Source organism: Vipera berus, assembly GCF_964194415.1.
Source record: "Vipera berus genome assembly, chromosome: 3".
Taxonomy (NCBI): Eukaryota; Metazoa; Chordata; class Lepidosauria; order Squamata; family Viperidae; genus Vipera; species Vipera berus.
This window is the reverse complement of record NC_138204.1, coordinates 72,141,353-72,163,764: the sequence shown is the minus strand read 5'-3', so window position 1 is coordinate 72,163,764 and position 22,412 is coordinate 72,141,353. Positions and strand designations below refer to the sequence as shown.

The 22,412-nt window shown below is 38.1% G+C and overlaps 1 protein-coding gene across 1 annotated transcript in view; it reads right to left on the bottom strand.

Moving 5' to 3' along the window:
• The window catches only part of CTH (cystathionine gamma-lyase), a 28,007-nt gene that overhangs the window by 3,014 nt on the left and 2,581 nt on the right, over positions 1-22,412 (bottom strand). Inside the window, exons 2-11 of the mRNA XM_081324139.1 lie at positions 19,956-20,037; positions 19,458-19,553; positions 16,358-16,467; positions 13,712-13,843; positions 11,818-11,875; positions 10,674-10,751; positions 8,743-8,895; positions 8,098-8,219; positions 5,227-5,279; positions 1,259-1,397 (exon numbers count right to left, since the gene is read on the bottom strand). Coding sequence (XP_081180265.1) covers positions 1,259-1,397; positions 5,227-5,279; positions 8,098-8,219; positions 8,743-8,895; positions 10,674-10,751; positions 11,818-11,875; positions 13,712-13,843; positions 16,358-16,467; positions 19,458-19,553; positions 19,956-20,037 — 1,023 coding nt within the window. The remainder of the gene's footprint in view (positions 1-1,258; positions 1,398-5,226; positions 5,280-8,097; positions 8,220-8,742; positions 8,896-10,673; positions 10,752-11,817; positions 11,876-13,711; positions 13,844-16,357; positions 16,468-19,457; positions 19,554-19,955; positions 20,038-22,412) is intronic.

Genomic DNA, 22,412 nt, shown 5'->3' with positions numbered 1-22,412 from the left:
AAGGTCACAAATAATGATCCCAGGACCCCAGGACACTGGAATTGGCATTAAATATATGCTAGTTAACAAGCACCTAAATTTTGATTACACAACTGTGGCGATGCTGTGAAGGTTATAAGTGCAAGGACCAGTAGTGTCACTTTTTTCAGTTACATTGTGACTTTGAACAGTTACTAAATGAATGATTGTAATTTGAGGACTACCTGCATTTCTTGCTCTCCTTCTCAGCATATATCCTATTCCGTGATAATTGGACAGTTATCCTTTCTATAGGCAAGGAGCTAGAAAAAGGATTTGCTATTCTGCACTGTCTTTGGCTCATATAAAGGCAGAATCGATTTTTTGTTTTAGAATTTCATCATTATAGTTTTCACAAGGTGAATTTTGCGTAATGGTGAAACAACGTATAATGTTGCCAGCATTAAATAAATAAAAGAATTAAATAAAAGAATTCTTAAATTCAATATTTTGTTCTGTATGTGATTCGCAAAGAAAAAGATGTCTTTGGGAATCCCACAAGCAATTACATTTTCCTAGCCATTTGGCATTGTCATTAATAACTGAAAATATAGATATAATTTATTTATTTATTTATTTATTTAGTTACATTTATATACCGCCCTTTCCCTGAGGACTCAGGGCGGTTTACAGGGAATTTAAAAATCCAACATACAAAAGTTAAAACCAAATTAAAAAATATTAAATTGACCCTGTACACAATTAAAACCCCAATTAAAAATTTCTCCTCAGCCTGGGCCCGAGAGCTCAAAGAGCCAGGTCTTCAGGCCCCGGCGGAATGATCGGAGGTCGGGGGCAGTTCTCAGCTCCACCGGCAGCTGGTTCCAGAGGGCAGGCGCTCCCACTGAGAAGGCCCTATCCCTGGGTGTCACCCGCCGGCAATCTCTCACCGGCGGAACCCTGAGCAGACCCTCCCTGTGGGAGCGCACTGGGCGAAGGGCATTTGATGCCGGCAGCAGCAGAAAAATTTAAATTAAAAATTAAATTAAACAGTACCCAAATAATCAGGAGTCTAATAAGTAAAAGTGATTAGGAAGAAAATGAAATCAAGTGTTTACATGCAAATTAAAGCAGCTGTACATCTTGATGAAATAAATGTGCTATATTTTCAACTTATTTGGCCAAAGGAATATCAGAATTATTTAAAAAATCCTATTTTTCCTGAAAATATAGAAGAATTATAAGGAATTAATAAAAGACTTGGTGCATTATATGGTGAATACAGTATGAAGTGACTTACTGCTGCTTTCAGAGCTTGGTCCAAATCTTCTAGTAAATCTTCTGAATCTTCCAATCCAATAGATATGCGAATTAAAGTATCTGATATTCCAAGGACCTCTCGGTCTTCTTTTGGAACTGAGGCATGAGTCATGATTGCTCTGGAAAAGAATAAATAGTCTGTGAGTGCAGAATTATAAATAAGGGAAACATACCAGCTAACACCAGAAAATACAGCAAAATGTAGAAAAGTGTATACAAAAAGTAAGATACCGGCTTCTATTATCAATCTATTTGCAAAAGTCACCTTTGGTAAGATTGGCAGTATAATTAGCTAGCTAGACAGAAGGCAGAAAGAAAGTATTTTTTTTTCTGAATTCAGAAAAAAAGAGAATTCAGATCATATCCATGGGCTGGCATTGTGGAACATCCTTCAGATTTATTGTGATGCAACCTCCACAATTCTAGCTATTCCCTATACACCTGGAAGGCAGCAAATTGAGATAGGAAAATGCCAAATTACATTGTCTGAAAGAAACACTTTAGGCAATTGAAAACAGAAGAGCTATTCTTCCAATAGTAAACCATTTTTACACAACCGCTATTAAGAGAGTCTTAACACTAGAGCAAGCTGCATTTGAAATCAAAGGTATGTGTGCATAGGCTAAACACTGGGATTTAAATAGGTTTTTAATCTTGGGGATACTAACAGATATAATGATCTATGGAAGGAGAAAGAAGAAATCCCAGTTTAAAATGTTCTCTGCAAGGGTTTTTTTTGGAAGTGGTTTGCCATTGTCTCCTTCCTAGGGCTGAGAAAAAGTGACTGGATTAACATCATCAAGCTGGCTTTGAGCCTAAAGCAGGACTAGAACGTATATGATTATATAAAAGCATATATAATCAATTACTGAGTATTATAGACTGAAAAAGTGCTCCCCCATAATAGTCTGCAAACTGCACCAATCTACCTCCTCCGCTGTCATTGCAGCATGCTATGGTCATGTGATCACAGTTTGTGAGCTTCCCAGCAGGTTTCCGACAAGCAATATGTCAAGTTTCCAACTAATGCAACCAAGTAAAACAAAATTCCGAGGCTTGAAGTCTCCTCAAAACACATGTTTATTGGACACCTATTATTGGCACAGTCAAAACTGAAACCAACTCTAAAGTTTTCCCCAGAGATTCAAAGTAACTAAAAGTAATAACCCCCCAGTGGTGTAGCGTGGGGGGTGCAGGGGGGGCCGGGAGCACCGGGCGCAACATCTGGGGGGGCGCGCTCGCACTCGCAGCTCTCTGCCCCTGCCTGGCTCACTCACTCTCTCTCACTGCAGTGCTGGCTGTGCGAATCCGATCCGAGCCGCCGGGTCGCCGCCCACTATGGAGGGGGGTGCCAGGCGTGCGGTGCGGTGCGGAGAGAGAGCGAGGGACTATCTGGGGGAGGGACAGTGCAGCGGCCGCCCAGCGCAGCGCTGAGCGTGGGTTAGGGGGTGCAAATTACTTGCCTTGCCCCGGGTGCTGACAACCCACGCTACGCCACTGTAACCCCCTCTCCTCTGCTGTGCTCTAGATCAGAGGTCCCTAACCTTTTGGGCACCAGGGACCGGTGCCATGGAGAAAGGTTTTTCTGCGGACCAGAAGGGATGTGGTTTTATTTATTTATTTATTTATTTTATTTTAATTCCATTTATATCCCGCCCTTCTCCGAAGACTCAGGGCGGCTTACAAGCTTAGCAGTAGCCTTCATTCTATATATATGCCTGCTTATTAGGGCTTTTGCCTCCCCCAAGCGGCATTATTACAAAGTCAGCTTAATTGCCCCCAACAATCTGGGTCCTCATTTTACCTAACTCGGAAGGATGGAAGGCTGAGTCAACCTTGAGCCTGGTGGGATGCGAACCTGCACTAATTGCAGGCAGTTGGTGTTACTTTAAGGAGGCATTAGCCCACTGCTCCACCAAGGCTCTTTTTGAATACTGTCTGCATCCAGAGGATGGAGCTTTGCTTATTTGTGCAGCCCACTTGCTGGCATGCTGCAGAGCGGTGCTGGTCCAAAGACCGGGGTTGGGGACCCCTGCTCTAGATCATGTTATCCAATTAAAGTAGTTAGTGGGTTTCTCCACTCCTCCTTCCCACACCTGTAGGAATGACCTTGGTTCCCATGAGATTGTAAGATTGTCCCAATTTGTGGCAACTCAGAACAACAAAGATGGCTTCTGCCTGGCTTGGTTCAGAAGTTGACATAACATCAATTGGGGAAGCCAGATAACATGCCTTGCTTAACCACTGCGATGATTTGCTTAACAACCATGGTAAAAATGTACATAAATTTGGGTCTGGTCATGTGATGACTCACTTTATGACTTAAATAGAACTTGAATCTCAATAGTCATCATAAGGCAAGGACTATCTGTAATCAACATTATGGCTAATGAAAGTTATAATCTGACACATTTGGAAGGCACCGAGATTGGGAAGTCTGACAAGTAGAGATAACAAGATACTGAAGCTGATATTTGTCAGCACAGAGTATTGATTACCGGTGAGTATTAATATAATCAAAAACTTAGCTTACACTTCCCTGAAAATTAATATAAAATATTGTGACATGTTTTTTTTCAGAAAGATAGGGTAAAAGAAATAGCAGTGAATATGAAAAAGGCACTTATAAAAAAATAACATTCAACATATTGGACTAAATGTTATTTAGTATAGGTTCTACTAGGATTTTTAAAATGTATGTCATAAATAATAAAAAATATTATGTTACTTACCAGTAAAACTATATCTTGTACTGTACTATGTTTAAATATAAGCACATATCAAATAAAAATTCTAAACAGCAAATGTACTTATTCAGAACTGAAACATAGATGGCAATAAAATGTGAATGTTGGAAAAAGGATACAGGTGAGTCTAAGTAGTTCTCAACTTATGGGGGCAATTGTGACTGAAATTTCCACTGCTAAAGGGTACAATCCCTGCAGTCCTGGTTCCCATTTTTAATCAAATCCCATAGTCATTATTTGAAGCAACTTCCTACCGACTTCCCAGAAGAGTCAGTGAGGAAGCCGGTAGGAAGTCGCAACTCCCAGACCAACAGGGAGGTAAGTAGCTACTGCCATGTGGGCGAGTGTGACTAAAATTATGCAAGAAGGGATTCTACATAAATTGCTGTGGCTAGCATTGAGTTTCAAGCATGAATCCTTGTACCAAGGTTATTATTTTCAATCCATTGTATTATTTGAATAAGCATGTAAAGCAGGGGTGGACTATTAATTTCCCCAAGGGGCCATATGAGAAACTGGAACTGTTTTGAACAGCTGAACCAACAGGCCAAATTTAATTCTGCTTAATATTAACTTTATTGCTTTATTAAAAAAAGTAGTAAATTATATGGTTTTGATTAGTTGCAACTAGTAAGAATACATGTTATATCTTATTTACATTTGATTTCTAATTCCTGATTGACCTCACATGAGCCAAACAGTGACAGCCAAGGGCCGGATATGGCCCAGGGATCATAAAATGCCTAGGTCTTGATGTAAAATATATTGAAGCATAGGACCTATTTACCTCCATCAATATTCGGAGTGGGATATCATCCCTGTAACCTAACTTTTACAAGGCTTTGCTATTTGTACTTCTCTGATTTTCTTCAGATCAGTGTTTTTCAAAATTGGCAATGCTAGTTATGGAATTGCAGGAACTGAGTTCCCTATATCTTAAAGTCACTAGAGTTCAGAACAGTGATTTAGATATTTGAACAATGGTAGTGTTTATCACAGAAAAGATGAGACTTATGGAAGAGTAACATCCATAAAAGTGAACAAGAAAGAAGATACAGTTTCCAAGTAAACTTTGCAAAGGTGATATAAGCAAACTCATATTGTTTAGTTGGAACACACACAGTGAATATTAAAGTATCAAATATTTTGATAAATATCAGTGAAATACTTTTATTACGAGGTGCCAGAAAAATTTACTTACGGATGCTCTGCTAGACTTTCATATCCTCCCAGACTTTCAGCGAGGGTAAAAAGCTAGAACAAGGAATATAAAAATTATACCATATTTCAAATAATATTAATTAAAAATTTTATTTTAAGACATGCAATGTACTCTTATGCAAACTTAATTGTGTGTTAGCCTAGTAAAAGCAAATGGACAAAGCAAACAACAGAAACTGTTTTTGCAAAATAAATAACAGAGATGCAAGAAATGCAACACAATCAAAAAAAAGGCACAAATTTCCTTTCATTCCAGGCCATCTTCTCTTGAAAACCCAAATTTGATATCAGTAACAGATACTAAATTGCCTTTTAACTTCAGAGGATAAATTCTGGGAATCTGAAACCAAAAAAAATGAAACCTAAGAAATTTAAGAGAGAACGTACTTTTACCCCAGTCAACCATCAAAATGGGTTTTATTTTTTTATTTATCAGTTTTTGAAAACCGCCCATCTCGCAGGGGGACTCTGGGCAAGGTACAAATAAACTATTAAATACATAAAAAACTTTACATCAGTTCTTTTAAAGAGGCAAGCCATATTCAAATTTAATTAAAATTCCATAAGAATCTAACACAATTCAGGACAAGTCCATCAAATGCAAAGGATGTTCTTTCATTGCCTGTAGATTGGAATGGCCTCATCTGATAGAAGAATAATGCTTTGTCTGCAGAGGCTGTTTGCAAATATTACCGCGCAGGCAAAAGTGTGGAAACAATGATAGCACAAAAACACTCTCTGATATTCTGGCCATTTCTTCCGCTTATTTTTTAAGGCTCAGAAGTCTCTCATACATTACGTTCCTAGCTAGTACTGTTATTTTCAAGAGTACACAGTGATCTCAAGTATCTTCAGGGATCTTCCTCTATGAAATTCCCTTTCACTATAAACTTGTCAATGCCTGCACAGGAGAACAGTAAGATCCTGCTATTTAACAGAGTTTCAGTGGCCAGCAAGGCTGGCGTGGCCTTCAGACAAAAGGCTGGGTTGTTTGTATAATGTATTACCTCAGGCATGAAAACAAAGAGGGGCCTGCTGTCTAAGTTAGGTTACTGTCTCGGATTGGTGTGAGAAACTAAGATTCAACAGTTAGTTGACTTTTATTCATACATTGGCAATAAAAACACTTTGATCTGGGACTAAGAATTGAGCAGAAGCAAGACTTGCTCTTTTAAGACTGGTATTTTGGCTTCGAGGAGTTAAACCAAGGGTGGACAACTGTGGCAACTTTACAACTTGTGGACTTCCAACTCCCAGAATTCCAGAGCCAGCATGGTTGATTCAGGAATTCTAGGAGTCGGAAATCCACAGGTCATAAAGGGTCCATTGTTGCAGACTCCCGAGTTAAACTAATAGTACAATACAAGGTGGGTAAGACTGAAAAGGATCAATCTTTGAAAGGGGAGGTTTAAAGGTCAAACCTTGTAGTGAGTGAACATTAGACTCTCAATTTAGTAAAACATTAGCCTCACAGAAAATCAGTTATTTTTGTTGACAAATTTCAGTGGTCAACTGAATTAACTTAGTCAGCTAGGAGTGCTCTGCAGATCACTATTTCATTTTAGTAATTTTAACTGTCCTCATGTTTATAATTGTTGTTATATATTTATTTTTATTGTATGCCACCCAGAAGCATTCTGGATAGTGAGATCAATGGCATATACATTCTCTCTCTCTCTCTCTCTCTCTCTCTCTCTCTGTGTGTGTGTGTGTGTGTGTGTGTGTGTGTGTGTGTGTGTATACATGAATGAAAGACTGGAAATTACATGTGGATCATACACACACTCCACCCAGTGACTAAAACAGTGATTCCCAACCTTGTCAACTTCTAGGTGTCTGGAGTTCTGTTCTCAGAATATTCAGCCAAGTCATAGTAATTGGGAAATTCTGGGAGTTGAAGTCCACAAACCTGGAAGTTAGAAAGACTGGGAAACATTGTACTTCCGATAAAATGATGCTTTAATCTCAAAATCCTAATTATTAGTATATTCTTACAGCTCCAGTCCCAATTAGAATACACATCCTCCATGATCTTGATTCTTGGGATGTTTTTGCAGTATTCTCAAATATTGTCACAAACAGAACTTTTAATTAAATGTACATTAATTTGGATGCAGCTACTGACAAAATCACATTTGGCTACAACCAGTGGCTATAAACCAAGATAAATAATGCACAGCTAATAGATATCCAAGAGATTTGACTGCACAGCTATATTTAAAAGTCAATGTTTTTCCAATGATATATGTTGACAAATCAATGAATTGACTTCTGAAGTCAAATGTATAATTTATTTATTTGAATTTTGCCTTTATTTCTTTTTTTTATAGATAACCCAAGGCACCTGAACATACTGTGTCCGATACATCTTCCTCAACCTATTATCACATAACAACAACCTTGCAAGGTGGGTTCAGCTGAGAGAGAGTGACTGGCCAAAAGTCACCTAGCTGGCTTTCATGGCTAATTCAGTCTTTCATGAATTCAGTCTTCCCTTTTCTAGCTTGGTGCCTTCAGATTTCAAAAGCAGCACAACACTGTTACATCAGCCAAAGCTGTTTGGCTTTCCATAATTGTGGAGGAAGATGGCAGAGAGGCTGCTAGAGGGTTATTACATGGCTCACATTGCTTGACTCCCATTCATAGGGATATACTCATTCCATTCCCTTTCATTAGCGCCACTTCCTATAACTACATGGGCTAGTTACATTTTGGGAGTTCTTATAAATGCTCAAAATCCATAATGATTTCAGCAGGGAAGAAAGGACCATAGTACAGTACACAACTCCTGACAAAGTCACAAGACAGCGATGTGGCTCTTTTAAAAGCACTCTACAATGATAAGTTTTACCTTTAAGTTTTTAAGGAATCGAGAAGCATTTTCAAGGTTTCCTTTGATGTAAAAGGAAATCATTCCTGGGCAGCCTGTGCACTGACGTTGCATCAGATCGTATTGTGGGTGTGACTGTAATCCTGCAATGAATCATACATTATACAAACAACGCAGCCTGTATTATTACTTTAACTCAAACAAGCACATTCAGTAGCTGACATATGTAGATGTTTCCCGATGAGGCTTTTCTTGTTTAATTGCCTGGTCTTACCAACAACAGTATATGGGGGCATCTACAAGATGATGATTTCACCTATCTGCAGTCCCTCCATCTTTCTCCAATATTCCTTCCTCCTTTTCCCCTTCAGAGAAAATCTATTGAGAAAGGGGCAATGCTTCATAATGACTTTTGCTTAGTAACACTAGGGAGCCCTTCAGGAATATGTATAATTTAAAACTGGAACCATTGATTTATGGAATCAAGATGATATACAGCAGGCAGTGATATGACTATGGAATATATATGGAAGAAATCAATTTAAGGAGGCTTACAAATGATTGTAAAAGATTGGAGTTTTAGTTAGGTAGCTCATCAGGTCTTGCCTGGGATGGAATATAAAAATCTTTCTAGAAAGACTTCCAGGTTATCTGAGGGCAACATACCAGGGAAGATGACTTTTTCAACCCTTGGATCTGACTCAAGGTATTGGGCCACAGTCAACGCGTTGTGAAAATGCTGTTTCATGCGGATTGGCAGAGTCTTTAAACCTCGGTTGCAAAGGTAGCAATCAAAAGGAGATGGAATTGCTCCAATGGCTATAAGAGGGAGGAAAAAGATAATTCTCTTTTTGGCATATTGCATTTTTTATCATTTTTTTCAAACAAATATGCCACTTGTTAGAACTAAAGTATTCCCTAGGTTAAAATAACAACCCAAAATAATAAATGAATTTGATCCACTCAGCATTCCGTTGGTATTGGTAATATATTATTTTTTAATAGTCAAGTTTGAATCAGTATATTACAGAGCTTCTCAGACTTTGAAACACAACAATCACCCATTGCTGGCTGATGCAGGCAAAATGACTAGCAAAATCCAGCTTGTGCTTTGAGAGTGCTTCCCACTCACTAGCAAAAGAGTTTAAAAATTATTGTGACCCTCCCATGTTCTTCGTGACCCTCCAGATGATCCCAATTCATATTCTGAGACTCCTTGCAGTAAACATTTTATGGAACTAACCAAGCACTATTTTGATGATTCTTCAAAATATATTTATACATTCAGAATAAACCACATTGATGTCTTCCAAATAGTTAATCTGCTTTTCAACTTAACAAATACTCAAAGCGTGAATTCAAAATTTAGAACATGCATTTTGAATCAGAGCTCTTATTAACATACAGTAAAAGCTCTGATTCAAAAATGCATGTTCTGGTGACCTTGTGACTGTTAGCAGTTCTAAGGATTGAATCAGAACTGAAACAGAATTATGGCTTTACTAGTATTTATTCTATCCTCCGCATACATCCTGCTTGGTCTAAAAACACATGATAGAAGGCAGAACCTATAATTAGGCAGTTGTAGCTGATACATTAAAATATTATTTATTTAATATGTTATAATTGTATTTTTATTAGCATAAGGATTGGCTGTCACAAATGACCAGATGTCCCAGTTTGCTTTGGATGTCCCCTAATCTGGGAAAGAGGAGCTATTTTCTAATTTATTTGAATCCCACCTTCATTATTTTTACAAATACCTCAAACACATCCAACACACCTTCCTCTTATTTTCTCCACAATAACCCTGTAAGATGGGCTGAAGGAGAATGACTGACAGAATGTCACTCAGCTGGTTTTTATGTCTAAGGCAGGATTAGAACTCACAGTCTCGTGGTTCTAGTCTGGTGCCTTAACCACTGGACCAAACTGGCTTTTGGGCCACAATATGACTAGCTGCCCAAAGTAGCCCCATGGTGAGATAAGTGGCAAACACATTTAACAAATCATTATTACTATTAGTAGTATTATTATTAGTATTATTAGTTTGCTCAAAGCAGATGAAATCTGTGGACTTGTGTTCTACTGAGGGATGGGGTGGACTCTAACAGTAGACTCCTAGGAGATAGAAACTAATTTTAATTAAGAAAATACAGAAATGGAAGATTAACTCTCACACATTTTGCATTCCTATCCCAGATTATTTTTTTAAGAGAATGTTCTGTAACCACTTTGAAATACAAAACAAAATTGACAGGAAACCCCAGGCACAGGTCTGCAGAGTCACATCTATTTTGACTGAAGGAACAGTACTTATTTTGTAGATAAACTTTAGGTTTAGATTTTCCTTACAATTGTCTTATCTTTTCCAACAAGTAGCATCGAAGTGTCCCAAACTACAAAGTGTTAGAAAAATACAGAAAAATACAAAACACCAATTAATACAGTGTCTTTTCTGTACTGAGGGTGGGTAGATTAAACAGGTAATGAATGAATTTTGCTAAAGATTTTTTTAAAAACACTAGGGGCACGTCAAGCAGAGTTACTTTACAAAATCAGCAACCCACACGTTCGAGTTTGCTCTTCGTACTCACAATATTGCAAGAATCTGAGTTTCTCATGAAGCTCTTCATTATTTAGTGAAACCAATCCCATTACAACATCACTGTGTCCTGAAAATATAAGAGGCAAGTGATCAGATCTATTTACAGGCTGAGCATGTTCAAATGTCACAAGTAGGTTGACAATGAGGCAGAGAATATGCTTGCACCTGACAACTGGTTTCTGCCACAAGTAGACTAATGAGCATCTGTGGTTATCGTAAATTGGAATAACAACCAAACATTGGGCTGTGGTTTTATTTGTCTGGAAAACAACAGCGAGCAAAGTCATCATTTGATTTTAGATTGCTTATGACCTTCTTCTAACACTTGTTCTAACAAGTGGGAAAAGCAACAGTCTAGAGAGCCCACTTCACATTAGCTTAGGTTATGACATCACGGAGGAAAGAACCAGGTGGTTGTGTTATTTCTTGTAATGTTTCCTTAACAATAATCCTGGGTAAATATGACGTGGAAACGGGTCCATCCACTTACAGGTGCCATTGCCAGTATCGTTTCTGTTACTCTAATGAAATTTCAAACCATGATACTAGATTTCTGCTTGTGGTATTTATCTTTTTAAAGCTGATTAGCTGAGAGCTAAAACTTACACTTGGTTGCAGTGATTTTGCAATGGCATGGAATGACATGATTTTCTAAGGCAAGGTAAGAGAATTTTTTTTTAAAACAATGTTGGATGTAGGAGACACAAACGACTACCAGATTGCCAGAACAGCAGAAGAAAGATTCCCTGTCAGTCCTGGATCAATTAGAAACAATATGGTTTTCAAGCACTTCTCCAATTCGCAGGGCAAATATTAAAAATACAAACACACTGTACATATCCATGCCAATAAGATACATATTCAGATAGTTTCACCTTGAGCTATTTGAGATATATTTAAACATATTTAAAGAAAATTAATGTAAGCTACAAGCACTGACTACAAACACTATGTTAGAAAACACATCATGTGTTTATGAATTACATAATAAGGGATATAATTTCACTTTCATTTTCAAGATGAATACAATAAAGATCTAACATGTATTTAAAAGATTTGAACATATAAAAAGCATTATTATTATTGCTTACTACAAAATAAAATCAATATAACGTGCAAGCGTAACTACTTACCATTCATGTACTTGGTTGCTGAATACATACAAATATCTGCTCCTAAAGACAAAGGACGCTACAACAGAACAAAATAAGAGGTGTATTTCATTTTCTGTTGAGAAAATCAACAGCAATTGCAATGAATACTGAGGCATGCTGCAAAGAACTTTCAAGCAATTCCTGCTATGCAGAGATTAGGCTATTGAGAAAAGGGCCAATTATCACTGATATCTCATTGATGTGAATCTGAAAAAGTTTAAAGGGAAATGAAATTTGAGTATCAACTATGAAAGGACAAACAGTAAGAGAAAGGAAGGGAAAATACAGCTCTCAGTTCGAGTTCAGTTTGTCTCTTTTCCTATTTGGTGTATCAGTGGTGTATCAATATGCAGGCCTGGGCTGAAGAAAATCAAAGCGTTATTATCAACCAAGTGTTTGATTTGACCGTAGGATCAAATTTCAATCCAAACCCAACCATACAGAGTTCTACAATGCTTTGCATAAATTATTTTATTTCATCCTTCCTTTACTATCAGATGTGTGAATTGAAAGGACTAGCTATCAAGAGCTTATAGCGTGAATGGGGAGAAATGATACAAGCAATAAATAAGTTGATGCTACATCTTTTATAGTGAAAGAGCTGGTCTAGGCTGTAAAAAAAGAAGCGGCCTCAAAATACCTTTTGTACCTGCATACATATCAGTGTCTCAATATCTAGTTTTTAAATGCCAAACTGATTTCTTTTAAATAACAGCAGACAAGATGTTGTGAAAGTGGGGGGGGGGGCGCCTGCCCAACAATGTGCTCAATTTCCAGATTCCCCTTTCCAGTCTTCTTCAGAAGTCTATATAAATTGATGGAAGTCTATATAAGTTGATATAACAAATAAATATATTTCATCCTTTTCTGCACTCTGCAGTACTTTGTCTTAGTGGAATTATTTGTATTATGTTAGCTACTGTGTTAGGAATGATTAGCTGTAGAATGGTTGGATGATACAGTAGATTCACAGCATTGTCAGAATTCTAATTCTATGGAGTTAAAGTTGTTCCACTTGCCATCTCATTTTCTAAAGGCTGTCTCAATGTAGCCCTGTTATTACCAGTCCTGACAACGCTTCCTGTTTTCCAATAAAATATTAAATTAGAACATCTGCACTTTCATCTTTCAATCCTAAATTTCTTGGTCCTCAGCACAACCACTGTATCTTAATTCAGAAACAAAATCCACCATTGTATGACTAGTGGAATTGACTTGACTTTATTGAATTGACTCAAAGTGAATTAAGAGTTACAGCTTCATTGTGTAAAAGACAGTCAAGTATTAATGGGATTCCTGATGTTTCTATTGAAAGAGTCAAATATCTGCCCTCCCCCCAAAAACACTTTTCATACGAGCCCTTTGTGATATGTTCTACCATGTGAGGTGAAACATGTGACCATAGTTGGTAGTGACATGCCATGCCTTCCCCCAAACTATTGTTTGAGGCACAATCCTTTTGATGCCAATCAGAGTCATTTTCACATTCAAATATGTTTAAAATGACTCTTGGGGCTATTAGAAAATTATACTCACTTATTATGGGTTTACATTCCATAGTTGTTTGCATTGCTGCAGCTGGTGATAACATTCTAATTGTGTAATTATTATGATGGTTTTATTGTACATTATGTACACTGTTTACAGCAGCTAAGGTTTTAGAAGCCTATTAATCAATACATTTTGAGCATCCAATTTCACATCCTACTTCTACCATTTCGCAATGTTTACTAGACTGTTGTATTATCATTATTTTTCCCTTTGTAAAAATGAGAATCGGAGTCATAAAAGTAAAATAATGAAAAGCATTTAATAGATGAGATGTGCTACACTAATAAAAGCAGCTAAAGCAAACCAATGAAAATTGACTTACCTGGAAATATGCAGACATGAAAGTATTGTCTACTACTAAAATAACTCCTTTGTGTTTATGAACAATGTTTGCACATCCTTGAATGTCAACAACTTTCAGCATTGGATTTGTTGGAGTTTCAATCCATACAAGCTGTTAGTTTGGGAAGAGAAGGATATCAAATATATATTATTGGCAAGTATCCACTTTAAAGAATAGTATTGTTTTTTCATTAATACTTTTGAAAGACTTTAAATGCTATAAGATAATGTTGAGAACCTTCTTTTTTTCACACACAAGACCCCTTATTTTGTTATTACTTCCCTAAGCTGTTTAGGAAAGTGAAGGAAATTCATTATTTAATATTGGTCAGCCCAAATGATACCATGACAATATATTTAGAAACTTTTAAATATTTCAATTCTGTCTATAGTTATCCTGAAACACAGTTGAATTGTGTAGGAAGCACTTTAAAAAAACAGTTTGGGAGGAAAGGGCCCCCAATCCCTTTCAAATCAAAGAACTCTGAAATCTTTGTTTGCCAGCTGATCAGATAAGGACTTTCTGTCCATTCCTCTCTCTTAATTTCTTCCTTTTTTATAGGTGCGCTGTAGGTATAAGTAAGTGCAGGTGTGCAGAATATATTCTAATAAAGTAATTAGAAAAAAGTGGTTCTTGTTCCTGGCTTGTTATATGTGGTCTTCCACAGGTGCATGCTCTAATATTGCATATAAGATTCTATGTATTTTGTAACACCGTCCAATTTTATGTTTTAACTCCTTCAACTAGTTACCCCCAATTATCTGTACATCCCATGATGATATCATCCATGTGTCAGTTCTACTGCATTACTAGCCAACAGGCAACAACCTTCAATTCTGCATGGAAGAAGCCACTGAATCAAAACTAGAGTAGATTAAATAACAGAGAGCCTCTGGATTTATAAAAAAATTTGGTTAAGGCAGAACAAAGAGGAGGAAATTGTCCTCCTCTTATTTCACCCAAAAACCTCTACAGCAAATGTGCTACTTATAGGCACTAGGATTGCCCTATGAAACCACACCACAATTAAGTCAAAACTACCTAACAAAAAGTGTATCTTGTTTTATACAGTACAATCTGCAGATTTAGCTTGTACTTCCCACTCAAATAAAATGTGGCGATGCAGTGGGTCGTGCCCAGGAAAAGGAGAGCATGTGAGGCCAGGAGGGATGGGACGGGGAGGAAGGAAACTAACCATGCTGGGATGCATCCGGCCATGTGGGACCTCAGCGAGTTAGCGGGCAATTGGTTGAAGAGAGGGACAGCTGCAGTTCTGCCTGCTTTATTACGTGGCAGGCTGGGCAGGAGAAGGTGGCAGCGGTGATCCCTGCATTGCCAGGGCCGGCCAGCAGCAGCAGCTCTGGAAGTGAAGCTGTGCTGCCCATCCTTGCACTGGTGGGGGTGACGGCAGGTGAAGGTGGGCTCTGGCGTCCGCACACCCCTCACAAGTGCCGCTCTGCATCATCCCGCACACACCCCCAGCCCCTCACCGCCGTCTCCATCTGCCGGTGCGGAGCCAGGGAAACAGGCTGGATGGGGTGGAGGAGCTGCCAGTGCCGCTGCCACGAGGCGAAAGGAGATCAGACCCATGCACCCATTTCCCAGTGTCCTGCTGCAGCCTCACGCTGCCCCACTGGTGCTGTGGCCAATTTCTGCAATGCATCATGGCTGTGGCAGGATACCAGGAAGTGGGGCACATGGGTCCGATCCCCCTTCCCCCACTGGCTTTGCCTCATGGTAGCAGCACAGGCAGCCCCCCCCGGCCCGTTTCCCTGGCTTCATTACCACCAGCAGCTCCCTCAGGGAGTGCCCTACCAGTACGGCTAGTTCCTCTGCTGATGCCATAGCACAGGTGAGGGGGTAGCGGGGGCTCCAGTCTGAAGAAACAGCTCACCCTCTTCCACTTCCATGGGCTCCGGCTTGGTTGCCTTCACCGAAATACGGAGGCCCTGTACAGCCGCCATCGCCCCACAGGCCTTGCTACCGCTGAAGGAGGGCAAGACCGGAAACAGGAAAAGTGAAGGCGGAAGCTACTCTGGTGAACTCTATGCTGGGGTGACAGTGCACATGCCTAGAGAGAGGGCTCTGCATGCTGCCTCTGGCACGCGTGCCATAGGTTCGCCACCACTGGACTAGACATACCCAATTCCAGCAACCGTTCCTCATATGTTTTAGCCTCCAGTCCCCTAATCATCTTTGTTGCTCTTCTCTGTACTCTTTCTAGAGTCTCAACATCTTACATCTTATCACCTTAATCTCTTTCAACATTTTTGCTCTGATCAGTTGTAGCCAAACATAAACCCTATTCATGCATGATACAAAATCTTTGAAGCCGATCCTGAGAGTTGGAAGAGTAACATCTGTTCCACACCTATGAGCTGTAGCCATTTCTAGAGGTACATACAGCTCTGTAGGAAATGGTCCTTCTGAACATTCTGTCCCTAAATAAATTCACCCAGTCCAAGTAGATGGCTGGAGGCAGACTGAATCCTATGTATAAGGTCAGAGTTATGTGATATAGATGACTTTCATGTTTAGCAAAAAAGGCAATAAAACTCAACGTTGTATATACTGCAGGAAATTCTAGTCTGCCGTATAGTCATGCTGGGAATGTTATTTTATTACCTTGGTCTCTGGTGTAATTGCAGCCTCAAGGCATTCCAGTTTGGTACAGTCAACAAAAACAGCCTTTAGACCCATATCTGTTGCAATTCTTCGAAAATATCTATTTGTACCTAGAGTGGAAAGAGACTTATCTGTATTAATGTCATTAGGAGAATGTGCCACTAAACTTTATATATTATTTCACTCTTTTGGAAAGAATGATGCCTCTAGCATTGTCAGCACTTCATACAGTACTGATATTAAACACTGTTGATGATCTTATCTGCAGTGGCTGCCCAACTCAAAAATAATTATTATATTAATATCCTATTAACATATTTCTACTCTGCCTTTTAAACAAGGTTTCAAGAGCTACCCTGTTGCTCAGTGCAGGAACTCTGCTGACTGCAGCACAGAGGAAACCTTGCTCTAAAGAGAAAAATACTCAGTTAGTAGAATATCAACTGTGGCTTCCATATATAAAAGATCCTGGACTCAACCACAGCCATCTCCACATAACAAGAATTCAGGAGAAGATGCTAGGAAAGCTTATTTTACATCCTGGAGGGTGGATGCCACTTGGTAAAGCCAGTACCAGACTAGATTTTGAAATCTCTCCTGTAGAAGGGTTATGTGTTTCTTCTGGAACTGCCATGTCTCTTAACATCCAAAATTGGCAATATTGTGCAATATGCAGAACAGAGAGGGCAATTTCCATAGTCCGAAGGAATGTGCCAAGCTTTGTTTTCCACGTATAAAGGGCTGCACTCTAAAAATTCCCCTTTTCAAAGGGAGAATTCAAGTATTTTAAGAGATGAAACAAGCATCATGAGCACCTAGAAGCCTTAAAACACTCAAAACACAAAAGGGAATCAAAATATTTGGCCACAGTCCTAAAAGAGAGCTTTTGGGGTCCTAAAGTTAGGATTGCAATCTGCATATTTGTGTGTGTGTGTGTGTGTGTGTGTGTGTGTGTGTGTGTGTATTTATGTATAAAACTACTTGGACTACTGAAACTTTTGTAAACAACTTTACAGTTGCTGAGAATCTTTCATCAACTTGACTGTGTTCCAATACAGAGTATCAGATGCTCTAGTCTGCATACCATGGTGTCATCAAGCATTCCCAGAAAAAATATTTTCAAAGCTACAAGCCTATTTACAAGCTTTCTGGGAAAAAGTTCCCAATGCACTCTAGAAAGCTTACAGTATGAGTTGACCCACACATGTTTACCCTCGCAATAAGATTAACTGAGAAAACTAGGAAAAGTGAGGGAAGCACCAAAGAACACAATAATACTTAGTTACATGGTAAATAAACCATTAAAGAAACTTTGGTCATTTTTAATAGTATATTAAGAAGGAGGTGAACTTTTCCTGATGGATTCTCCCTTTAAAAAAAAATCCCAATCCCCTTCATTACACACAATGTGTGTTGAAAATGCCTTATTATATTGAGTTCCAGAAGGAATTAAAGGGGCGGCGGGGGGGGGGGGGGAACGACACAATTCTGATATAGATTCATAATTTGCTGTTACACTGTATACATTTTTTGGCACTTTGAAAAAGAGATTATTAGTATCTTCACTTGATCAAAAAAAAAGGAAGCAAAGTGTAGCTGGGGGCATTGATCCAACATATTACTTGCTTTTGAGGAAACATGTTTTCGTTCTCCTATTGCTATGTGAGACGCTCTGACGCGGGGCATACATTACACGGCTAACCCTGTGAAGTAAGTGGACACCCTGTTTTGTTTAAGACTGAAATGATCTTGGCTGCTGTCCTAGAAATTCTATGCATAAGTAGCAGAAAGGTCAGCTGTTCAGAGCTGCCCATTAAAAAGTAATGGTCTGCATCTTCAGCCAATTAAAATGTAGGTCTGCAATACCTGCCTATTAAGTACAAGATATTTATCTTGCAAGAGCAAAGATAAAGCTTCAGAGTAAAACTTTATTTCTGTCATTCTATGTCCAAATTCGCGCCTTATCCCATTTAATGCATTGCCTTCCCTATGTTAAAAAACGCATAGAAAATTGTTGTAATTTCTAGATGGAAAAATTGCAGAGAAGTTGAGTTGGATCATTCATAAAACATAGCGCAAATAATGCTGTGGATTGCTAGGAATGCTCCAGTCTTTAAACATGTAATGGGACATAGAAGAGCAACCTTCAGGAAGAGCACTCAGCAGCCAAAGTGTTCAGCGATTGTAACATTCAGAACCCAATGACTAATATTAAATGGAGACCTTAGAATGGGGTCTCTCTCATCTGCCCGGCTGTTTCTGGTCTGTCCCTCCCCCCCCCAGCTCTGGAGTAAATCACTGCTCCATATCTCTTCCCTTCTTTTGTCACCTGACCCTAAACCCTTTCATTTTACTTCTTTTATCCTGGACCCACCTCAAAAGCACTACCTCCACAAAGGCCCACATGCTCCTGAGGAGTTTGTGGGACCCTAATTCCAGTCTTAAGAGTAGATTCTATTTCTCACACCTAGGTTAGTTGGAAGAAGAGTTTCAGAACATCGTTATTTGGTTCAATAGCATGTAAATATATTGCCATAAATGCTTTCAGTAATTTTTTCCCCAAATTTACACGTAACAAGAGCAAAATTTTCAAAATGTTCAGAAGCAGCAATGCTTCTTGTAAAATGTAAAAACTTGTTATTACATTTCCTAACCTTTCCAGGTTGATGGCCTTCCGCGGGGGGGGGGGGGGGAGAGAAAGGGGGGGAGAATGGTTTTGTGCAAGGGACAAACATGTTTGTGCAGGCAAACACACAGCTTCATTTGTGTGAGCTGCAGGCCTGTGCGCCCACCTCTCTCCAAGTGGGGTTGCGTGAGCCAGTCACTCGCATGAATGGGGCTATGCATGCACACACACTCACCCACTATAGTGGACAGTGGCCCAGAGCTTGGGGACTGCTGGTCTAAAATATATTGCATCTGAAGTGATAAAAACATATCCACTAATGATATTTGAACTATTGTGGCCATTCACCATCATGTAGTTCTTCATAATGCAGTCACCATTATGTCACCATTAAGTAAATTGGTTTCAATCACTTTGGTGCGCCAACATAAGTTTACATTCAAAGATGTTTAAAACGCATGCTGCTCTACTTACCACCATAGACATCATCTGTACAAATAACAGTGTCTCCTGCCTTCAGTAAGTGTGCAATGTTCACAGTTGCTGCTAATCCAGAAGCATAAGATAAACCTGAAGTAAAAAGAGAAGCAAATGAAATTTGATTAATTAATAAAATATTTTTTCCAATATATTTAAACCTTACAGCAAATAGGTACTATCACCTGTGACTCTGAATGCCTGTTTGTTAGCTAGGAATAGAAGCTTTGCCCCATAAATTGACTCAAGAGATTTAAGTACAACCTACCATTTTAGCCATTATATTAAGTCTGGAGACATGGATTAATACAGATATCAATATCTCGGAACAAGATTTCTACTTGGTTTAACAAAACAGATGAAATGAAATGATGCCCCTGCACAATGTCAGATGTAATTATATCTAGGTTTCAAATTGATGTTGCTTTCCTAGGAAGCTAGTCTTCATACAAGAATATAATCATTACTACTCATATTAAAATATTGATAGCTCACAGTATTTGGCACCATCTAGTGCTGCCACAGCCTTTTCCAAGCAGTCACGGGTGGGATTTCCACAGCGGCTATATTCAAAGCCCTAGGAAAAAGAAGACACAGAATGTCAAACTTCTTTACCAGATATTGGTGCAATTTGCATGAAGTTTATAAAGGTTTACTGCATTTTCCATGCACCAATTTACTTAAGAACTTGAATCATGTATGTGAATTAAGTTTTGAGAACTAAAAATATTTTTGTATAAATGAATCCACAATTGATCTGAGTTAGAGACTGATGGGTGAGCAGACTTCTTTAAGATTCAACATTAGATTATTCAAATGTCAAGAATACCCTGCAAGGTTATTGGTAGGGCAATATTGGAAGAAGGACTGCCTGCCTACTATAGAGGAATGGACGCTTAAAAGTGTCAAATTTAGCAGAAATGGCTAAGATTTCTGCTTATTTGAAGGATCATTCACAAGAAAGATACATTTTGGTTTGGAGAAGATGGATAGATTATATTCAGAATAAATATGGGACTAAAAAGTTCCATTTAGCTTATGAGTAAATTTTAGATTGTTATAATTTAAATTTTTCTTTTTTCTTTTTTATTATTAGTTATTTTATATATATATATATATATATATATATATATATATATATATATATATATATATATATATATATATATATATATATATATATATATATATATATATATTATACGGTATTATTATTGTATTAGTATAAGTTGGATATTTTTAGATTGTTTGTAATTATATTATAGGCGGGTTAAAGTGCATTATGTATTTGGTTATTTATATAGTTGGTTAATGTTAGTTAGATTAGGATTATTATATATTTGTAACCCTGTAATCATCTTTGGGAAGTGGGGAAGGGGGAGGGGGGTTTAGAGGTAGGTTGGGGATGGGATAATATTGTAACATTTATAAAACTTTTCAATAAAAAAAAAGAATACCCTACCCTTACTTGGGTTCCTGCATCTTGCTAAGCCATTGCTTGTTTTTACAGAGCTTATTGACTAAGCCACCATGGCTTGTTCACATGTCATGCAAAAAGGGTATATTAGTTTTGAACTTGTTTGATGGATTATTATGAGTCATTGTATGAGATGGGCAGCCATGTAGGTCTTGTAAGTAAATAAATAAATAAGCTAAAGGGCGTCTTAAATGCACAAGTGCTTTTCCTCATGTCCCCTAGTTAAAAAAAACATAAAGAATAAACTCATAAACTTCATGCATATTAGTTTACTTTGCAAGATAATGTTAAGCAAGGGAGCTAGAACTGCATTTTCAGCCAAAATGAACGAAGAAACTCCTTGACTTTTCTAACTTAAGCCGATTCGCTTGACTACAAATGCAAAAAAAAAAAAACCTGCATGGTTGATCTTTGTATCTATTCCTATGTTGTTTCCTGCACTGTAGCTGTATAATCTCTACAATCATTCTTGCATCAGAACTGATTATTCACAAGCCTCAATACATCTTCTGCAAAACTGTAATAATGGAATTGGTTGCATATTAGCCAAGAGGCAGAAAAAATTAAGGTAATAAGGTATTAGTGTACATAAAAATGCAGAAATGTCACGGCAATTTTTTTTTATGCTGTCCTTCAGTTTTAGCTTTAACAGCACCTTCATGGCTAAACATTCATAGATTAATTAGTTATGCATTAAATGTCTTCTTGGATAGTAAGCATATCTTAAATTGCTGTAGAAAAACCAAGAAAAGGGGTTTGGGCATGTAAAAGCTTTAAAATAATTGCCATGCTATTTTTACCGAATGTTATATTTTGAGCATGTGATTACTAAAACAATATTTTGGATGGTTGCCACTTATTTATGTCATGTTCATATTGTGGTGAATAATATAGAGAGAATAGTGAGGCAAGTTTGTTTTGCCCTGCCCTTAAGCGTTTTCTGAGTTAAAGTGAGTGAGCATTTCCTTCAAATTACTCAGAACTGCAATAAGATTCCAGAAATTCAACATTGATTCAATACTTTAACTGGACAAATGTAAATATTACATAGTGAGCTGGAAGTTTCACTATGATTTTTATAACATGGAACCAGGGATGAATTTTAAAGAAAAATCATTTAAAATGTCTAAAACAAGCCATCTTGGACATCAAAGTCTAAAACAAAAAAATTCTACCAAGCAAACAAATGGGAATAAGCCTAGCTACCACCAGCAAGAAGTTTGAGATCTGAGATTATTTTCCCCATGGTTCCACCAAATATACTGCTGATCAATAGGAGACAGAGAAGACCTTCACAACAGAAACTTAAATCCCAGCAGATGTAAATGTAAATATATGGCTTCTTGAAGAGCTGGTTCCCAAATCAGATCTTAAAGGTCATAGTAAGTCCTTTAAACTCCCCACAGATATGGATAGTAATGGTTACGTTAAGAGTTACATGTTCCTATAATTGGGCTTGGTCAGAGGCCAGTAGT